Raw genomic sequence first — 17,891 nt, forward strand, 5'->3', positions numbered from 1 at the left:
TCTGCCGCCCCCTGCTACGCTTCCCTTCCCTTGGAATCCAGTCCGTAACCCTTAATGACCATCGGTTATCTTCCCTCCTCATTATGTGTCCTGCCCATGTCCATTTCTTTTTCTTGATTTCAAATCAAGAAACACGGTAACCTCCTGGGAAATGAAAGTGCAACTAGCTATAGAAAAGCTATTATATAAAATTTTAGGGCATTCCCCTAACACTTAGCGATATTTTTGTGGGGTTGAGAGGTCTAAGGCTCTCATGTAACACAAAAAAATTGATAATCGTAAATATCATGTCAGTACCCCAGGAATGTCTTCAGGAATCTTGCCGGAATGTGTATCCTGTTTAAAAATCATGTTTGTGAATAACCTACCGATAAGCACTCACTAAATGCAAGTGATGTACATGGCTCATCACGGTTGCTCAGTAGATGCATTGTTGTTCTGCTAAAAACTTCATGGTCTCGACAACTGGCTGTAGCGATCTTGTTCCGACGGAGGCAAATTGCACAAATATTCCTTTATTTAAATTCACATGGGCATTATTAATCCTTTCAGGGTCAATGACGTAAATATACGGCGCCACGAACAAATCCAAAATGGTCGACGCCGTATATTTACGGCGCAGTCTGTCTGTTTAAAAAGTGCGCCAATTTCTTAACTTGTTCTTTTCTGTCATGTGCTGCCACTATGTGGGAATACAGGAAATTTTTTTCGCGCACCTCCATGGTTTGTTTTAGAGCTAGTTCGCTCCGGCACATCTATATACTACCGCTTGCGCATCGGCGTGCAGGCGGGCGGCCATTTAGGTTTTGTTCTGTGGGCGGCTTCAACTTCGTGCGCTTGCAAAACTGATGGCTATCTCATTTCGCTCCAAGGGTGACCGCCTGTTTCTCGCTCGTTTAGTGCTCACAGGGGCGCACATAGGAAAGATGCTGCCATGCAGTACGTTTGTTTCTTTTATTTATTTATTTATTTGGAGACTCGCAAAAACTAATTGCCTCTGGTTGGCAATAAGATGAAGATTAACAGAAGTTTGTCACACGTTTCGCTTTTTTGACGGGCACACAACCATAGTTTTCTTGAGTGCGTGCACCTACGGAGTCCGATTAGGCTGTGGACGTAAATATTAGTGTAAGAGCAGGAACATATGAGACTTGCAAAATATTCTTGTGTGCGCATTTTCAAAACCTTGAACTGTGTGTAGAACAATGCATCAAATTTTTAATTATAAGTTTATTTCCTTTCTTTATTGTTATTCATGAATGAAGAGTACATATATACCAATGCAAAATATCTTTTTCTCACTTTACGGTCACCTTAGGAAAATTACGGTAATTTTTTTTTCGAAATAGGTCCCTAAGAAGAATTCGAATCTGCAATAAAAAAAAAAGAAATCAACCTTGGGCGTTCGCATATGGCGAAAAATATCGACCTTTAAAGGGTTAAAGCCCCAGATGGCCATAATTAATCCAGAACCCTGCAGTGTTGCTCCAGTTGTTGCTTTCGTGATGTTGAGACATGTGAATTCGATTATGCAAAGCATGCCACACTGTTGTGATGATTGTCTTTTTTTCTTTCCTTGTTCTTCTTGTGCAGGAATTTGCCGAACTGCTGACCATGGCAGTCAACAATGGCTTTGAAGCCGTGTATGAGCTGACCAAAATGTGCATCATCCGCATGAGCTTTGTCAAGGGCTGGGGTGCCGAGTACCACCGCCAGGATGTGACCTCAACGCCTTGCTGGATTGAAGTGCACCTCTCTGGGCCTTTGCAGTGGCTTGACAAGGTGCTCACGCAAATGGGCTCACCGCACAACCCAATCTCGTCGGTTTCGTGACAAGACCCCTCGTTTTCTTTTCTACCGGCAGTACTTCCCTCTTCACCCGTTCCTCTGCCGTTCACAGATCCCCTCCCTCCTGCCATGTTTTACAAGCAGTCTCAACACCCACACATCGTCTGCAGGCGACAAGATGGTCTTCTCTTGCCCTTCTCGCATGCTTGGTGTTGTGTTGTTTCTGGAGTCGGCTACACAGCGCGTTTGCTGGAAACTATGACTACCAGGTGGGCTTGGCTCCAAGTCGGTGCCATTCTCTCTGGGCACTAGTGCGAGCACAAAGCAAGATGCCTTCTTGTGGTGGTGTGGTTCCCTCAGCTTCGCCGTGACACCAGAGTCTTTTCTGTGTGTGTGTGTGTGTGTGTGTGTGTGTGTGTGTGTGTGTGTGCATGTGTGTGTGTTTGTTTGAAAGCTCCCTTGTGTGTTAGACAAACACGTGGCACTCAACACGCGCGAGCTGAGTGACAGGTGCAGTTTGCGGGGGTTTCACCACTGCGCGGCGACTCGCGTCGCATCCGCTACGAATTGAGTCTGCATTGTGTGTTGCGCAAGTTTTTCTTTTACATATGCAAAGAGCCCGGAAGGTTGCTTTCTTGGTGGTAGTATCAGCACATGTACCAGCACATCTGTGAAGGCATGAAATTGGGCTAGTTTTGTGGATGTCCATCATTCTTGCGCTGATGAGTGAGGCAATGGTACACAGACGTGAGCGTAAAGAGATGGTACTGGACAGATGAAACACAGCAACATTACTTGAAGAAGGAAGGGTGGGAGCAGTGATAGAGCCATAATTTCAATCGCTCTTGGATTTGTCTTCGGTGCATGTTGTAAACCGAGCACTAGAAAGTCTATTGTGCCCTGTTGTTACCATTAACACACGAATGATTGATATAATTGGTGCATTGTCTTTCGTGTTTGATTTAAATAGCATAAGGTTGCACTCGGCAGACACCATCGACCATGTCTTGTGGAAGGTCATTTGGCTATCCTGTCTTTTCCTAAATAACTGGAAAAACTTTATAAAGTGGGAGTGAATTATCGGCAACTTTCATGTGGTGAGGCTTATGCATAAAACAGATGGTATAGCTCTGCGTGTTGTCTGCTTTATGACTGGTTGCACCAACAACCACGTCCAACGAGTTTCAGGTAGGTTCCGAAAGTTGGAGAAGCCATGTTTCCAAGAATCCTGCTTGTCTCATTGAATGGTTTGTTCTACCATGTGTCTTGTGCATTACTTGGTTGTTAACAAGCTCCCTCTAGTGTGTAAAGAATCTGCAAAAGATACAAGGAACACAAGGACAGGTTTCTGTACTACCATTTGCATCTGTAACAGTGTAAAGGCGCTCGTGCACAATTTCTGTCACTGCATTATTGCATTTCTGCACCAACCTCTGGTTGTCAACTTTTGATCGATGTTGCCTACATAATTGTGTAAGTGGTGAAAATAAGAAAGAGCACTCTAAAATTTGTGTCAGAAACTTAAGTGCAAGTTGCACATCTGTTGCTCACTTTTCATATTTTTTCCCATCCCTCCTCCCCCCATTTTCCTTTTTCATTCAAGCACCTACAGCCTGCTGCTGTCCACATTTTCTCACCATGAGCCCCTTTTTAAAATTTTTATTTTAATACACAGTTCTAATTGTTCTATTTTAATTTGATTTTACTCGCCATGTCATTGCCATTCTTTTGGCTCCGTGAAATAGTTTTCTTTAAGCTTTTTTGGCAGGCCTGAAAACCTGAAGGCTGCCCGTGGATGATTTATGGGTGTTCTGTCAATGTAACGTTCATAACTACACCCGTTGTTATGCTGTACGCTTTTTCTTTTTTTTTCCTTTTTAAACTTGCCTGTCATAGACATTTGCAGTAATCTGCTCATACTTTAGGGGGATGCTGCTGTTTTGCTGTATTTGCCAGTGGTCTTTATTGAGTCTGGGGTTATTTGCACAGTTTGCTTGGGCAAAGAAAAATAAAAAAAAAAGGAATGCATTCACAAATATAAAGGTTACTTTGCAGCTCTCAAAACAACTGTTAATGAATGGACCTAAGCCGATGCCACTTTTGAGAAACTTAGCAACCAGTGTCCATGCTACGAAATAGTCATTTTTCAAGTGTATCGCTTTCAACTCGGGCAGATTGGACAACAGAGAAAGAAATTTATGTGCGTGCATGTACACGTTATTCTTGCATCACATAGCAGTTGAGTGTATTGACAAAATGAGTGGCAGAAAGCTTGTGCTGACAAAGAGAGACTGTTGCTAAAGTGAGCGACCTTGTCAGGCCATGGGAAGCATCCCAAGAAGGAATTGTGTTGGAAGGTGCGTTTACTTTCGGGAACATCACTGAAGTGCAGGTGTGATAAGTTTTCATTTTCTTTCTTATTTTTCTGTCATTTTTGTCTACTACCAGTTGATTATAGTTTCACCAAACAGATAATCTCTCCTTCTAAAGCAAAAGCTGGTAGATAATCTCTCCTTCTAAAGCAAAAGCTAGTAGTGAGGATTCTTGGCACAGATTAGTCGGGGCTCAGATTTTAAATGTCAATTGAGATGTTCCCTCACCACCGCCATTAGAGTTCCTAGCCTGGAGTCGTATGAGGATGCCTCTTGATTATGCGGGAACAGAAAAACAATACTTTACTAGAGTGTGCTTTTTACACAGTGTGCTCTTGAGTGGGTTCTACACCTGGCTGCCAAGGTTGTCAAAGTAAGTGAGGTTTGACAACGACAACAACAAACAATTCTATGGCTGCACTACGCTACTTTGTTTCAGAAGGTGCACTATGGTGGTCTGCAGCCTTTCAAATCCTGGAACATGTGCATTGTTGCAGGAAGATTTAGCTCTTTTGGGGCCATCGAGTTGTTTTATCAAAGACGGTATACTCGTTTTTTTTTTGACTCAGTGGGGTTAGTTTCACATGCGTCGTGAGAGCCAGCGGGCATGTCTTGTCCGGTGCCTTATCCACTGGGATTTGAAAACAAAGTTTGGTCTTTGGTAAATATTGTTGCTGCTTTCTGGAAGCATCTGATCTGATTGGCATTTTGCCGAATTTGGCAGGTTGCTTGCATGGGTGCTTGCACTTTTTTGTTCCATGCTTATGCGCAAACCGTGTGTATGTGATTGGTATTGAAGTAAAACTATTTTGTAAGTTTCAGCTTTTATTGTTAGTAAAATTGTAGTAGGTGGTGAGAGAGGATGGAGGTTACTAGGCATCTGAAAAAAAAAAAAGAAACAATTTGAACTGCAAGTGTGACAAGCTCTAGAAGTTAAATTAGTTTGCTTGTTTCAACTTCTATTATTAGTCAAATTGGTGTGTTTGGGGTGGGGGATGAGAGATCACAATGACATCTGTCGTAAAAGCTGTTAACTTGAGCTGCTGCCCGCCATTTTGCTGTTTAGGCATTGTAAGTGTGACAAGCTCTTGGCATTACTGGTAGGGCCAGCTGTCGCAAGCATAATGCGCTCCCTGGTTATTCAGTGCCTGCTTTTGGCCATCATTTTGCACAAATTGGGTGACCTGCCTATAGCGGTGCATCGAGACACCTTTGGAAACATTTTACATGCACAAGCTTTTGCTGCAATGTGGTCCTTGCTGACAAGTAATGTTTACTGCACAGTTTTATTGGGGCACTATTGTTTCATGTCTGCTTTTGAGCTGCACTTTTGGGTACATGTTGTCATAGATGTTTTCTGGAGGTACCACTTCGATTTTGAGCTATTGGGCCCAATACTACTACAGCAGTAGCAGTAAGCAGTTGAACAGCAGCTTGCACATTTTTTTCTCGGCTTAATAATGGAGTTGCTTGGAGCTCTGTACTGAGCATTTCAGTTTCTATGTGTTGTTCATTCTAGCAGTATATAAAGTGAAGGTTGATGCAATAAGTCTTTGCTCTTGACCCTGCATTACTGATGTATTGTACAGTTTTTGTCAGATTGTTTGCTGCAATATCTTAGAACAAGATCTACATTTGGTCATTTCTGACAAGAAAATGTTATGCATGTAATATAGCACATAAACATTTGCATTTTTTTGCGTTGCAATGTAGCATTTTAACTTTTTAATCATAGCGTGTTGATGCTGCTTTCGTGTACTTCTTGCACTGTGTAACAAGTTTGCATTAGTAAGGCAAGTGTTGTATGCTGCTCGTTGTTGCCATATGTGCGATGTGGTCGAAGGTGTTCTTTCGTAACTATAGCCATTCACTCAGCTGGTGCTAAGCATAGTGGATATATATGTAGCACATGTACACATTTTGTGCGTAGCATACATTTACACACCGAGATGAGCAGAAATGGTGCATGGCCTTGCATTCTTTTAATTTCTTATCATTTGTAAATGTTTAACTCTCAACCAGCCTTGTAGAATGGCTTGTCTCTGCAAGGTTTTTCTTGTATGCGATTGAGGGCACAAGACAAGCACGCCTTCAGTTTCATTTCATTGTTGTTGAGCGTGTGTAGTTGCACTTTTTTGAAGTTGTAACCATGCTATGCAGAGAAAAACTATACACTCAAGAGTTGCATCGTGTGGACTCTTCCATCCAGCAAATAGTTTTTCAAAGTGCGCCCTTTGAAATGCCTTCTCCTTTTTTAAAAGCTTCAATGAGATTATTATTGCTACGTGCCTTCAGCAAGCAAAGCTGTTTTTACCAATTCTGTGCTGCACTTTTTGCGCCACTTTTCGGCCGGCTGTTACATGAACATACAGCCACATTTGATGCTAGCCAACCGTGTGAAGAGCTTGTTACGATTCACATTTCCTTTGCCGCAAGTTGATAACTCCATTCTTATTGCAGGAGCATGTCACATTTGTGTCCTTACAGCTCTACATTGAAGCTTGGTGGCTTTGTACAGTTTGTATTTGAAGCAGTTGAGTGCAGAGCGATGTGTGTGCGTGCCTGTGTGGTGCCCTCTCTTTCGTATTTCGAATTGGACTGTAGCAGAAAATAAAAAGAAACATTTCTCCGAATTTTTTGTGTCGTGGTGTGGTGGTGCTTTGTGGGACTGTGTGCGGGTGCTTCCTTAGCCACCCGCCACATAACCGTCGATTGCTGGTAGCTGGCCCAATCGACTGAAGGGATGTTTGGCGTGCCGCGTGGAGCGGAACAGGCCCGGGTGCGGGAAAATCCGGTGGGAAAACCTGTACGGAGGCGTGTAGGTATGTCGGGAAGGTGAGCACACAGTACGCAAGCCGCAAGCCTTTGTATGTATTGCGCGCCAGTGCGGTGCGCGCGTTCGCGCATGCGCACTGCGCCCGTTTGCGGGTGCTGAAACTGGCGGAATGACCTGAAGGGACTCAAATCTTGAGAAAGGACTAGCAACTATGGCATGTTGGCATGTTTACAAACGTGACGTCATAGGTTTGCGTTTTCCTACAACCCGCACACACGCAGCAGTGCTGCTGAGCGCGTATAGCCGGTGTTTGGCAGTCCGGGAGCCCGCAATTTCTTTCGTGCACCGTTAGCACAAGCTTATAGTGAACTACACAAGCTGGTGCTCGTAACGAGCCCGCCGCGATCACCCTGGACGCCGAGGAGAGCTATTGCACCTGGTAAGTACGTTCTTTGATGGATGTTACACGTGACTCTCCGACTCGACCAGCATGCTGCCGAGTTTTCCTACCAAATGTTTGCGCGCGGTAATGAAATATTTCACCCACACTTGTCGAAATTGAACTTCTCTATGTTCGTGCGTGACAAGAAAATGGATTAAAGTTGGGTTAATTTTAGCGGCATGCGCTATCTACTCGTAGTCGTGGGCTTACCTGAAACATTTTGGCGATCACTGGTGTTTTCGCATTTTCTTCTTCCAGATCATGAGCTCCCTCTTGGTTGGAGTTCACGTGATTGGGGAAGCTGACATAAATCAAACTAATCAAAAAAGCGATGTCTTGGGTGTGATTAGGTTGTCCGACGTGAACGTGAACCTCAAAGATGTAAGGGAACTTATGGCCCATGAACTGCCGACATTCCATCGCGACTTTCTGTTCCTGACTCAAGAAAGGTGCGTCTGCGAACCCTTTACTGCATCGGATGCTTTGTAGTTAAGTAAACGGAGAGAGCAGAAGGTTGTGAATGAATAAAATGTGCTTTATAATTGCACCATCAAGGAGCAATTGCCGGTCCGTTCAGAAGCCGGCGAACATTTTGCTTGTATTTAAGAGTCAGTGAAAATCTTGTCTTCCTTTAGGATTCCAGTGTTGAAGCACCAAGAAGAGCATATAAACGCCATCGATGTTTTGAAGGGCACCAACGCTCTGTTTATTACGAGGAACTTTGGTAAGTACATGTGTTGCTTTGGTACACAAGATGACCTGCAGTTGTATATTCGTTACATAATTACCCCTCGGTTCCAGATCGATGGCGAATTGGGATTAGAAAAGCAGGCGGTTCTGTTATTGGCTTTGTTTTTGCTGATCGGAACCTCAGCGTAACAGATCTTCGTTCCGAGATAAGTGAGCAGGTAAGCGTTGGTTTGTGGTGGCAGTCTTGTACCCCTATTCCTTTTTCATGGTAATCTTTAGCTGATGCCAGGATTTTCATATTTTCTATTTGCGTGCTCACAAAGCTTTTAGATGGAGAGTTCGCCTTCTGTGATAGGAATGGCTGGCCTGTTCTCAATGCCCAAGAGCAGGCACTCTTTGCTTGGGACGTGATCTGTCAAGGCGTCGTAACCATACAGCTGCCGCAAAACAAGGCCACCGCACCTTTCCATTTGCGCGGGAACAGGGACTGCAGAAAGCGCAAAAAGCACAGGTACAATTAGAATTACAGTTTATTTAATGAACACATTTTCTTTGCCAGCCATCCATTTGCTGCTGTGCTGACATTATTTTCCTCTTTACTGTTGATTTGCAGCACTGGCTTCACAATACAAGAGGTCTCTAAGAAGGATATTGTCATAAGTTACGCACGTAGCGAAGCAGATGAACATGCAAGGAAGCTCAAAGCGCAGCTTGAGGTTTTGGGAGCACAAGTATTTTTGGTATGTTATGAAAGTGTTCCTTGAACATGGTTCCTATTGTATTCGGCAACAAGCTGTTCTATCTTTGTGTTTTATCTGTGTTGACATTTTCATTACTAAATTGTACTAAGGGTGCTAAACCACAAGGTTCGAACACCATCCTGAAAACCTTGAATGTCCTGGAGTATAAAGAAAGTTTTCAGGGCATTCAAAACTCCATAAAGGGGCTATAAACACAACTCCATGCACCTCATCTCTTTTGCATTACTGGACAGCCTGGCTTATGCCAAATTCAGTTTGCATTTGTACGATGAATAAAAGGTTCAATTATTGGAGAAAATATTGCAGTTAGAGGACGAGTTCCCAAACATAAAAAAACACGACGCAAACAGTGGTATGAAAAATATGCTACCATGGAACAGTTTTTAAATATCACGCCACGATTTTCAAATCAAGTGATGTACAACGTGATGGATTATGGGAGCTGTGAGGAGGATGGGAAGCAATGGGGCTAAATGGTGTGGCTGTTGCCACTATGTCCAAAAGAACTGCTGTGAGTGACGGATGCTATCTGGGTTCACCACTTTCCAGCTTGAGACAAGCAACCTTGAGCAATATGAAAGGAAACGGCAGAGCAACTGTTAGGTTTGATCTCCATTGTGATGAAACTGAAGAAACAGTTTTAGCTAAAAAAAAAAAAATGTTTGTTAATTCAAATGCTTAAGCAAAATGTGCTTCATCCTCTTCTACTTCCACTTGCAGCATCCTTAGGTTGTCCTTGAATTTCAAAGCAGATAGTTCATTCAGACATTGTACAGGCATGTTTAACATTTAATAAAGCTCAATGAGTGTTGCTGCTGGCTTGAACTGTATGCTGTTATTATAAAGTTGAATTAATAGTTGTACAAGAAAAAGACAAATGCAGGTTCTTCAAAGTTGAGCTTTTAAGGTTTTTTGTAGACACTATTGTAGGTGTGCAAATGCCATTGTTGCAGCTGCATTATTTTGTCGGGCGCACACAAATTGCAGCTATAGATTTAGCATAGGTATAACAACTATCCTGCAAATGGATATTAGTCTGCTTTTTTTTTAATTGCACAGTTTACATATTTCATTGATATCAAATTGTTTATGCCATTAATCTTCAGAGGCAAGTGAATTTTGTCTAATCTTATTCTGCCTGCCAGCGCTGCTTCTTGCACTGTGCTATCAGGTGCTAGGCATCAAAGATATCTCGAATAGCCATGTCACAATCCTTTGTGAACATATGACATAGGTAATAAGCAACACCATATCCTGGAGCACAAGAGCTGATATGGGCTTATCTGCAGGAATGCTGAAAATGCTCGTTTGCCCATTTGTCATTCAAATTAATGAGAGTATTTACATTGTAGAGTCATGAGGAGGGGTGAAAGGAACCTTTTGACGGGATATCTCAAATGATGCACTCATTACATATATGTTGGCCTCCAACAACAGTTGCCTTAATATTTGCAATATACGCCCAATCTTTAAAGGAACTTGAAATCTAAACAAGCCTTTACTACAAATTTGATGAAGTTATTTAGCTGCGAATTGTGCGCCTTGCCAAAAGATGCAACTGTAACTGGTGTAGCTACTGTAGCTTCTTCTAAAAAATTTTGACTGCTTGGGTTTGAAGATCTCCTGCAAATTGTCAATAACACTTTATTATTGTTAAATTACTGTTAAATGCTCATGCAGCCTAATAACAATCATCCTAATTATATCTCTCTGAAAGGACCAAGATGACATTGTACCTGGTGATGACTGGCAGAACAAATTGAATGATGCCATTCAAGATTGCACAATATTTGTTCCCTTGGTAACGGCAAGATATGGGAACACCACATATACCAATAAAGAGGTATGTGATTTGGTTAATTTCTTTCTCTTTATTTAAGTTTTGCTGCACAGAAGTGAATTGTTATTTCTTTTTCTCAAATAAATTGCTCACTCATATATGGCCAAGCTGGTCACATTGGCTAGCTTGCAAGTTAGATGGTGTGAACTGCTTAGATGATGTGAATGGTAGGCACTGCTTTTTTTTAACACGCTCTCTCTCTTTACTACAGGTGACATTGCAGCATTTGAAAGATTGCTTGACTGACTTTAAATAATGCCATAATGCAAACATTTGTTTGATTCTGCCTGTGCTCTTTCTTTGTTAACCACCTTAAGTACCTAAAAATTTTTATCTTCTTTCTTTCTGGGCTTTGATAGTAAATGGCATCCATAGCTCTGTAATATAATTGAGTAGTTTAGAAGTAACTTATCAAATTGCCACGCATAAAGCCTACTGCATATACAGTACTGTATTTTTCCGTGTATAACCCATATCCCATTTACAACAGCTGGGAAAGAAAGAAAAGATGTGTGCGTATAACCTGTGGAACTAACTGCATACGACAATGCTCAAATATTCGCAAAAATAAGGTTCATTCATGGATGCATGACTCATTTACGGCGTATCTTTGGCCAGTGGCTCTGGTCCCCTCCTCCTTGGTGACACTGATAATCTTCAGCATCTGCTGCACTGTAAAAGACTGTAGCTGAGCGCAGCTCATTGTGATCCTAAATTCTAGTTTGCCGGTGCCATGTGTACTATTCACTAACTACTAAATGCAATATGGTGACCCTTAAAGAAGAGAATGGGCAAGCATGAAGGAGCTTCAACATGCAGGGGGGAAGTAATTCTTTTATGTCCAGTTCTTCTTCTTTGATCAGTTCTTTGTTGAAACGTGAAGTTTCTTGGATGGTGATCAGTAATGATGATCAAACACTGACAGGAACAAACGTAGACCAGTTGTTCAAGCAATGTTTATACGTAAACATTTCTATGCAGATGGATTGCAGGTAAAGCAAAGAAATTACAACTTGAGCAATATAGCAAGTAGTGTCTCACTCTTCAACTGTCTCAATGACTTTTGGAGTCCAGGCTACTGTACGGTGCCTTGCTGATCGATCAGCAAATCTGATTACAGCCCAAATTCCTCTTAATGTACTTGTACAGAACCTCGCTGGTCTATATCGGCAATCCTGAGTTCATCCCAGACTGAGGGACAGGATATCATCTAGATTAATATAGCTCAAACAGACAAAGCAAAAGGGCGGTATTGCCGTTGGCCTGCCCTCCAGATGCAATTGCCAATGAGAGTCAAAAGTTTGGTAGGTTACAACCCACAGCAATGAACTTGCTCTTAAAAGTAAAGATGTTGGAAAACAAAACTATTTGCTCTCTTTCTACAACTATGTTTCTTATTCCCACTAGACAGTCACGGCTTAGGTGGGAAACACTAGGCATGCACAATTTATTGCCAGGCCATTTAAAACCTGCGTGGCATCTCTAGCGAGCAGAGTTTGGGAGATGGCGCCACAACACTGTGCACACTTGCCTCACTCGAAGTATGCCCATGGGAAGAAATTATGACCATCGGCAGCAACCGAACTCAGTATTTATAAGACCACATTCTCCGAATCCATTCTTTGCATTCGTACCGTGCATTAAAGAACAAAAAGACAATTGACAAAGACAAAAGACAGTTGCCGGCTAGACATGTAGGGGAGTGAACCCCTGCTCTGTGCACATACCCAACACGTAGGCAACTCGCGACGCTGTGAAAGTATACGAAGCAAGTATGCAGCCTTACAGGTGGGAAGAGGGTGGTGTTCCCTAGGAAATAATGCACTTGAATGGTGGAGAAACGTGCCTTGAAGTTTGGCTTCACGGCAACGCTCGCTGCACTGCCATGAAGCCACACCTTAAGGCAAATTCACATATAACTCAAACCCCAACTTCACTGCTAAATTTTTGAATTTTTGGTGTAGGCTATACATGCAAAAATACAGTACTTCATATTATGTACTTCATATCATATTAGTAGCTATGGTCTGCTAGTACAAAATTGCATTGTAGATGCTGACCTTGCCCAGAACATGGAGGTATGTGTTTCTTTGTTAACCTATTTTCTGACATTGTTTAAATATCTGGTCATACAGGTGAAGCTTGCTGATTATATTGGCAAGTTTGTCATTCCCGTGAACTTCATGAAGTCTTGGCCTCCTAACCATCTTGCCATTCAGTTCGCTTCTATACAGTACATTGACTGGAGGAAAGCGCATGAAGTGCAACAAGGTATAGATAAATTTACTAATTCAGATCGCTTTTCACAGTAGTGAAACTGCCTCACTGCATGGCTTATCTAGCAGCATTTTTAAGAATAGTATTCTGCATTCAAGAAAGATAGTTAGAGGCCCCCCAGCAAAGGGGACACTAAATAGGTTGCAAGAATATACATATTTTCTACCTTTAGTGTGAAATTGTCATTTCCATGGTGTCTTAAGCAGACCTTACCATTAGTACTATTAATTTTATCGTTACTATAATATTATTATATTAGAGAATATGGCTGGTTGCTGCCAGAACACGAGGAATACCCATTTGAAGTCACTGTAACAAAGCAAAGCACAAAACAGGGCTTCTTTGAAATGAAATTAAATGTTTCTTTCATCCAAAAGAGTCAGTATACAATATGTGGGGATAGACACACCTGGGTTCATAGCCATTGGCTAGTTACGGATCGGATCAGCGTTGTTGCTTGCTCTTTTCACCCTGTATTCGAATGTGCATCTGGACCAGCTTTGCCTCTTCTAACTAAGAAATGTAGCTTGACCCTTCAGTTATCTTATGTCTGAACAGTGAAGTTTTGCCTGCAAGTGCTTTGCATTATAAAACAACATCTGCTAAATGTCTCCATCCTAATAAAATGTGCAAAAGTGTATGCTTTACAGCAGATATATGACTGGCTTGGTTTTATGAATGAGCAACAGGTAATTAATGGTGATTTTATGCTGTTGAGTGCTGGAACCTTGTTGTAAGAAACTGGTAATGACACCCCTCCCTCTCTTGTCTCATATAGGCTGCTTTCATTGGCAACTTCCTGCAACCGCCTGTGGCTGTCTGAAAATTCCAAGTTGCTTAGAATTCCTGATCATTTGGAGATGGCTAACATTCTCTTATATTCAAACACTCCCAGGTTCACGTGAAAGTGATGGTGAAGAAGATGAAAGTGTTCGTACTTGGGAGAGTCGCTCTGTAGAACGTGTTGCCAATGACATCTACGGCATCTTGAGGCAGTGTAAGGAAGTGGCATTCAGGAATGCGACCAGTGTAAGCATACCACTTTCCTTTATTACATATGATAACCACTTCTGCATTCGTGTGCCATATAAGATGCGAGCAAGACTGTAGAGATCAAATCGGCTTTCCTTACAAGACTGAAGTTTACTTGAGGATGCGAGTTTGGAGAAAAAAAAACTTTTATTTCAATGTTATTGCCACATGGCTACTCTGAAAGATTAGGTAAATAATAAAATTTCTTCAACTCCATCCTAGGTTTGAGCTGTACCTCTAGTAAAGTGAAAACATGCACGTCATATTTTATTGCAAAGCAGAAATTTTATATTGTTTTTAAATCATTGCCACTTTATAGAATGCTTTTTAAAACTAAATGCAAAACTGACAAGGATAAATGCGAGGTAAGTGAACTTGCTCCCTTAACAATTTCCTGCTTATTGGTTTCTCCAGTGGCATTGGAACGCTCCAACTGCCCCGACAGTTGAGCTTTCATCACCCGATTTAATTTTTTATATTCTAAACATTGCTCTCTTTAGTATACAGTTTGTGTGTAGTAGACATGTATAGCTCAGCTTGAGCGATCACAACAGTGACTGTTTTCATTCCGGTGCATTATGGCTACAGAACTTCCGCCGATAATTAATGTGCGCGACAATGGAAGAGGAACTGTATGTTGTGACTGTTCTTTTGTAGTGTATCTTGAACCATTAATGGTTGTGGGTGTAAAGGTAATAATAATAATAATAGTTCTGCCTTGAAATGAATACAAAGACAGGGTAGCTGTAGAAAAGGCTGTCCTATGTTTAGGACAGCTTGACAAAGCTGCAACTCTCAGGTGTGTTGAGCCTTTAAGGAAGGTTCTGCCTAATCAGCAGTAGTGTGTAGGCTAGGTTGTTCTTGATTCATTCATTAACATTTTGCCTGGCTTACTCCCCTCATCAAATGTTGGAGCAATGCACTGTCTTAAGCTGATTGAGTTTTGTTTAAGTTCACTTATTTCTAGAGGTATTCGAGTATCAAATTTTTAAGTATGAATCGAATATGAATATAGTAAGTCATCATCATCATCAGCCTGTTTTATGTCTACTACAGGACGAAGGCCTCTCCCTGCGAATATAGTAAGTATAGAATATCAAATAGAATATCGAATAGACAAATGCAGACGCACACATTTACAGCAGGAATTTATTCTGGTATAATTAAACGCCACGCTTGTACTGACAAGTAAAAAAAGAAGAACTAAATAAAAAAAATTCTAGTCAGTTTCAAACCCAAAATCACTAATTGCCACTTTAAAAACTATATGAATAGCCTTTCAGCATCATTAGAGCATAATTTGCAAACAAAGTTTCTAAGAATAAATGGCTGCTGTTTGACTAGCTTTCCAAAAACTCTAAATAAATGGGTGCTGTAAAGAAATAAGTCAGAAGTTGCGGAAGAAGAAAAGAAAAATCTGCTGAAGGGCTTGTGTGCAGTAGACACATGTAAAAATTCCTATTGCAAAGAAAAAAAAATTACAGGTTGTAAAACTGCTACACGACTAGAATAGCTTGAGGAACAGCGAATTCATTGAACACATGTCATCTCTCGTCGAAAACTCCTTTCAACCCGCCTAGGAAGATTTTCAAGCAATAACCGTTGCTCACAATGTCTGATAATGGTATTTACCTGACCCTAATGTGCGTCTTTCTCGTTGTTAAAGAAAATTCTGCCGGAAATTGCCAGTGTGGTGCAATTGGACACGAAACCAAAACTGCCTTCGCAATAATCGTATGCTTTGGTGCATAACCCGAATGTATTGCGGTGGAGCTAACTTTAAAGAACCATGTGTCGAAGCTTACTTTAAAAAACCGGCCGCCATTGTGCAACACTATTTCTAGGTAAAAAAATCTGAGGCGTGTTCGGTTTCTACTTTGCACACATAGAAAGTGGGCGAGCGTTTGATTTAGGGGCCTGTGAGAATGGGGCAAATAATGGCAAATAAATCGATGTGTTGTGGTGTTTTAATGCAAACGCATTATATGCCCCATTACGCAAAAATCCATCGGCGTAGTCAGCGTAACCAAAAGATGGTACCAAAAATGGCCGATGACGCAAACTGGAAAACGAGTCACTAAATGCTTGGATTCACGTCAAATTTCTCAGGGAGGTTCCTGTATACAAAGTAAATTAATGGCTCTGAGAAGAGACATGGTTCAGGACAACATTCATTTGGGCTAGATGGTGCATACTTGAATTGGGAAGGAACAGCGCCAACTAAGACGATCACGAGAGGGCGAACGATGCAGGTCCTGTGTCGTTCTCCTTCTCGTGATCGTCTTAGTTGGCGCTGTTCCTTCCTAATTCAATTGAAAAGAAAATTTGGGAAATTTCAGTATGGGTGGAAATTGGACCCAGGCCTCCGGGGTGCGAGACGAGCATGCATTCCCGACGCCACGGCGACAGTACGGTTCTGGTTGACTAAAGGTGGGCCTAGTGCATGCGTCAGTGGGCACGTGACAGTGCAGCCAATGGGGCGGAGCTGGTGTCACGTTATGAGTGTATAAAATGAGTGTATAAAATAAAAAGCATTAATGTCCAATTGAACTGTGCTGAACAGTTTTTCGCGTTATGAACTCCTCATGGCAAGTGAGTGCATTAAGATGCTTGGTGCACTTTCGTTTGGCCTTACTGAGGCGTGGTTAGAACACAGGCGAGAGCTTGCACAGACAAGGAACATGCGGACAAACACATTTCACCAAAGGGACTATAATGCTTTTGCATTCCCACACGTAAGCAGTCTGAAGAGGAAGCTTTAGCTCTGGCCCAACTATGATACGGCCTATTCGAATACATGTAAAACGCAAAAACGCCTTTTTGAGATAATCCCTGGACCGATCTTAATAAAATTAGTTGCATTTGAGAGAGAAAGGCAAACTCTAGTGACTGTTGGAAGCAGAATTTCGATTTAGGGCCTGAATTTTGTTAAGACTATTAAAGAATTCGCAAGTTCGAAAAAAATAGACGTGCAAAGTTTATAAATTAATAGCTCTGCATCAAGAACGGATATAGCGGTTCTTTAAATGGCATCCATTAGATCATTCAAAGTGGACAAGTTCTATATGTCAACTCATATCTTACGTGAATTTGTTACGTTGTGTACAAAGGTTCTGCAAAAGCTGTACTTCCATATTACTGAATATTTTTTGGATTCATGTGTAACATATAAATTTTGTCTGCTTTAGATGTACTATCATATGCAATTCACAGAATTGTGATATCATTTTTTCTTGCCGAGTTAGAATTATAAACCTGACAGTTTTGTTTTCTGAAAATTTTTGGTTTTTGCATATTTTCTATAATATATTGACGACCTAAATAAAAAATTTGAAACCAACAGTCACTAGACTTTAAGCTTTTCTTTTAACTGTAACAAACCTTGTCAAATTGGGTGCAGTGGTTGCCGAGATAAACAAATTCTCCTTCTACGTGTATTTATATAGGAGCACCCGAGCTAAAGCTTGCTCTTAAATGTCTCTGCTCAATTTTTTTCTGAGTCTTGTTTAATTCGACCATTTAAATAATTTGACCAATTTCTTTGATCCCGCGAGGTCAAATTAACGGGTGTAGACTGTTCTTCTGAAAGTTGTGAGAAATTGCTTGTATATCTTCCCTGTCTTTGATGTGTCAGTTGCCTGATTTGCATACATCTGTGAAGGATCTTTTTGTTAGGGCAGTGCATTCCTAATTTCACTGCTGGAAAATTGTCTGGTGGTAGAGCAGAGCTGAATTTATGTACTCTCATACCTTAAGTGTATCAGGCAAGTGCCAATGTGCTGCTTCTTATTTTTCTTTATAGCCACACGCCCTTGTTGCACAAGCGGACAGTGCTACACCTTTACTGTGCCCAGATCATCGGCCTTTCATTGTGATTAGTGCCCATCCCCAAGACAAAGAATTTGTGAGTTCT

General features: G+C 41.5%; 2 protein-coding genes across 7 annotated transcripts in view; both read left to right on the top strand.

Moving 5' to 3' along the window:
- Mad (Mothers against dpp) overlaps window positions 1-6,793 on the top strand; it is a 32,951-nt gene extending 26,158 nt beyond the window's left edge. For all 6 annotated transcript variants that reach the window (XM_065426882.2, XM_065426885.1, XM_065426884.2 and 3 more), the window contains exon 8: window positions 1,594-6,793. In XM_065426882.2, coding sequence (XP_065282954.1) covers window positions 1,594-1,833 — 240 coding nt within the window. In that variant the 3' untranslated portion in view covers window positions 1,834-6,793. The remainder of the gene's footprint in view (window positions 1-1,593) is intronic.
- A 369-nt stretch (window positions 6,794-7,162) lies between these two features.
- The window catches only part of LOC135898129 (uncharacterized), a 51,976-nt gene continuing 41,247 nt past the window's right edge, over window positions 7,163-17,891 (top strand). The window contains exons 1-10 of the mRNA XM_065426879.2: window positions 7,163-7,375; window positions 7,637-7,827; window positions 8,014-8,102; window positions 8,180-8,286; window positions 8,392-8,579; window positions 8,682-8,808; window positions 10,547-10,672; window positions 12,805-12,940; window positions 13,842-13,975; window positions 17,781-17,882. Coding sequence (XP_065282951.1) covers window positions 7,640-7,827; window positions 8,014-8,102; window positions 8,180-8,286; window positions 8,392-8,579; window positions 8,682-8,808; window positions 10,547-10,672; window positions 12,805-12,940; window positions 13,842-13,975; window positions 17,781-17,882 — 1,197 coding nt within the window. The 5' untranslated portion in view covers window positions 7,163-7,375; window positions 7,637-7,639. The remainder of the gene's footprint in view (window positions 7,376-7,636; window positions 7,828-8,013; window positions 8,103-8,179; window positions 8,287-8,391; window positions 8,580-8,681; window positions 8,809-10,546; window positions 10,673-12,804; window positions 12,941-13,841; window positions 13,976-17,780; window positions 17,883-17,891) is intronic.

This window comes from Dermacentor albipictus, chromosome 3 (assembly GCF_038994185.2).
Source record: "Dermacentor albipictus isolate Rhodes 1998 colony chromosome 3, USDA_Dalb.pri_finalv2, whole genome shotgun sequence".
Lineage (NCBI taxonomy): Eukaryota > Metazoa > Arthropoda > Arachnida > Ixodida > Ixodidae > Dermacentor > Dermacentor albipictus.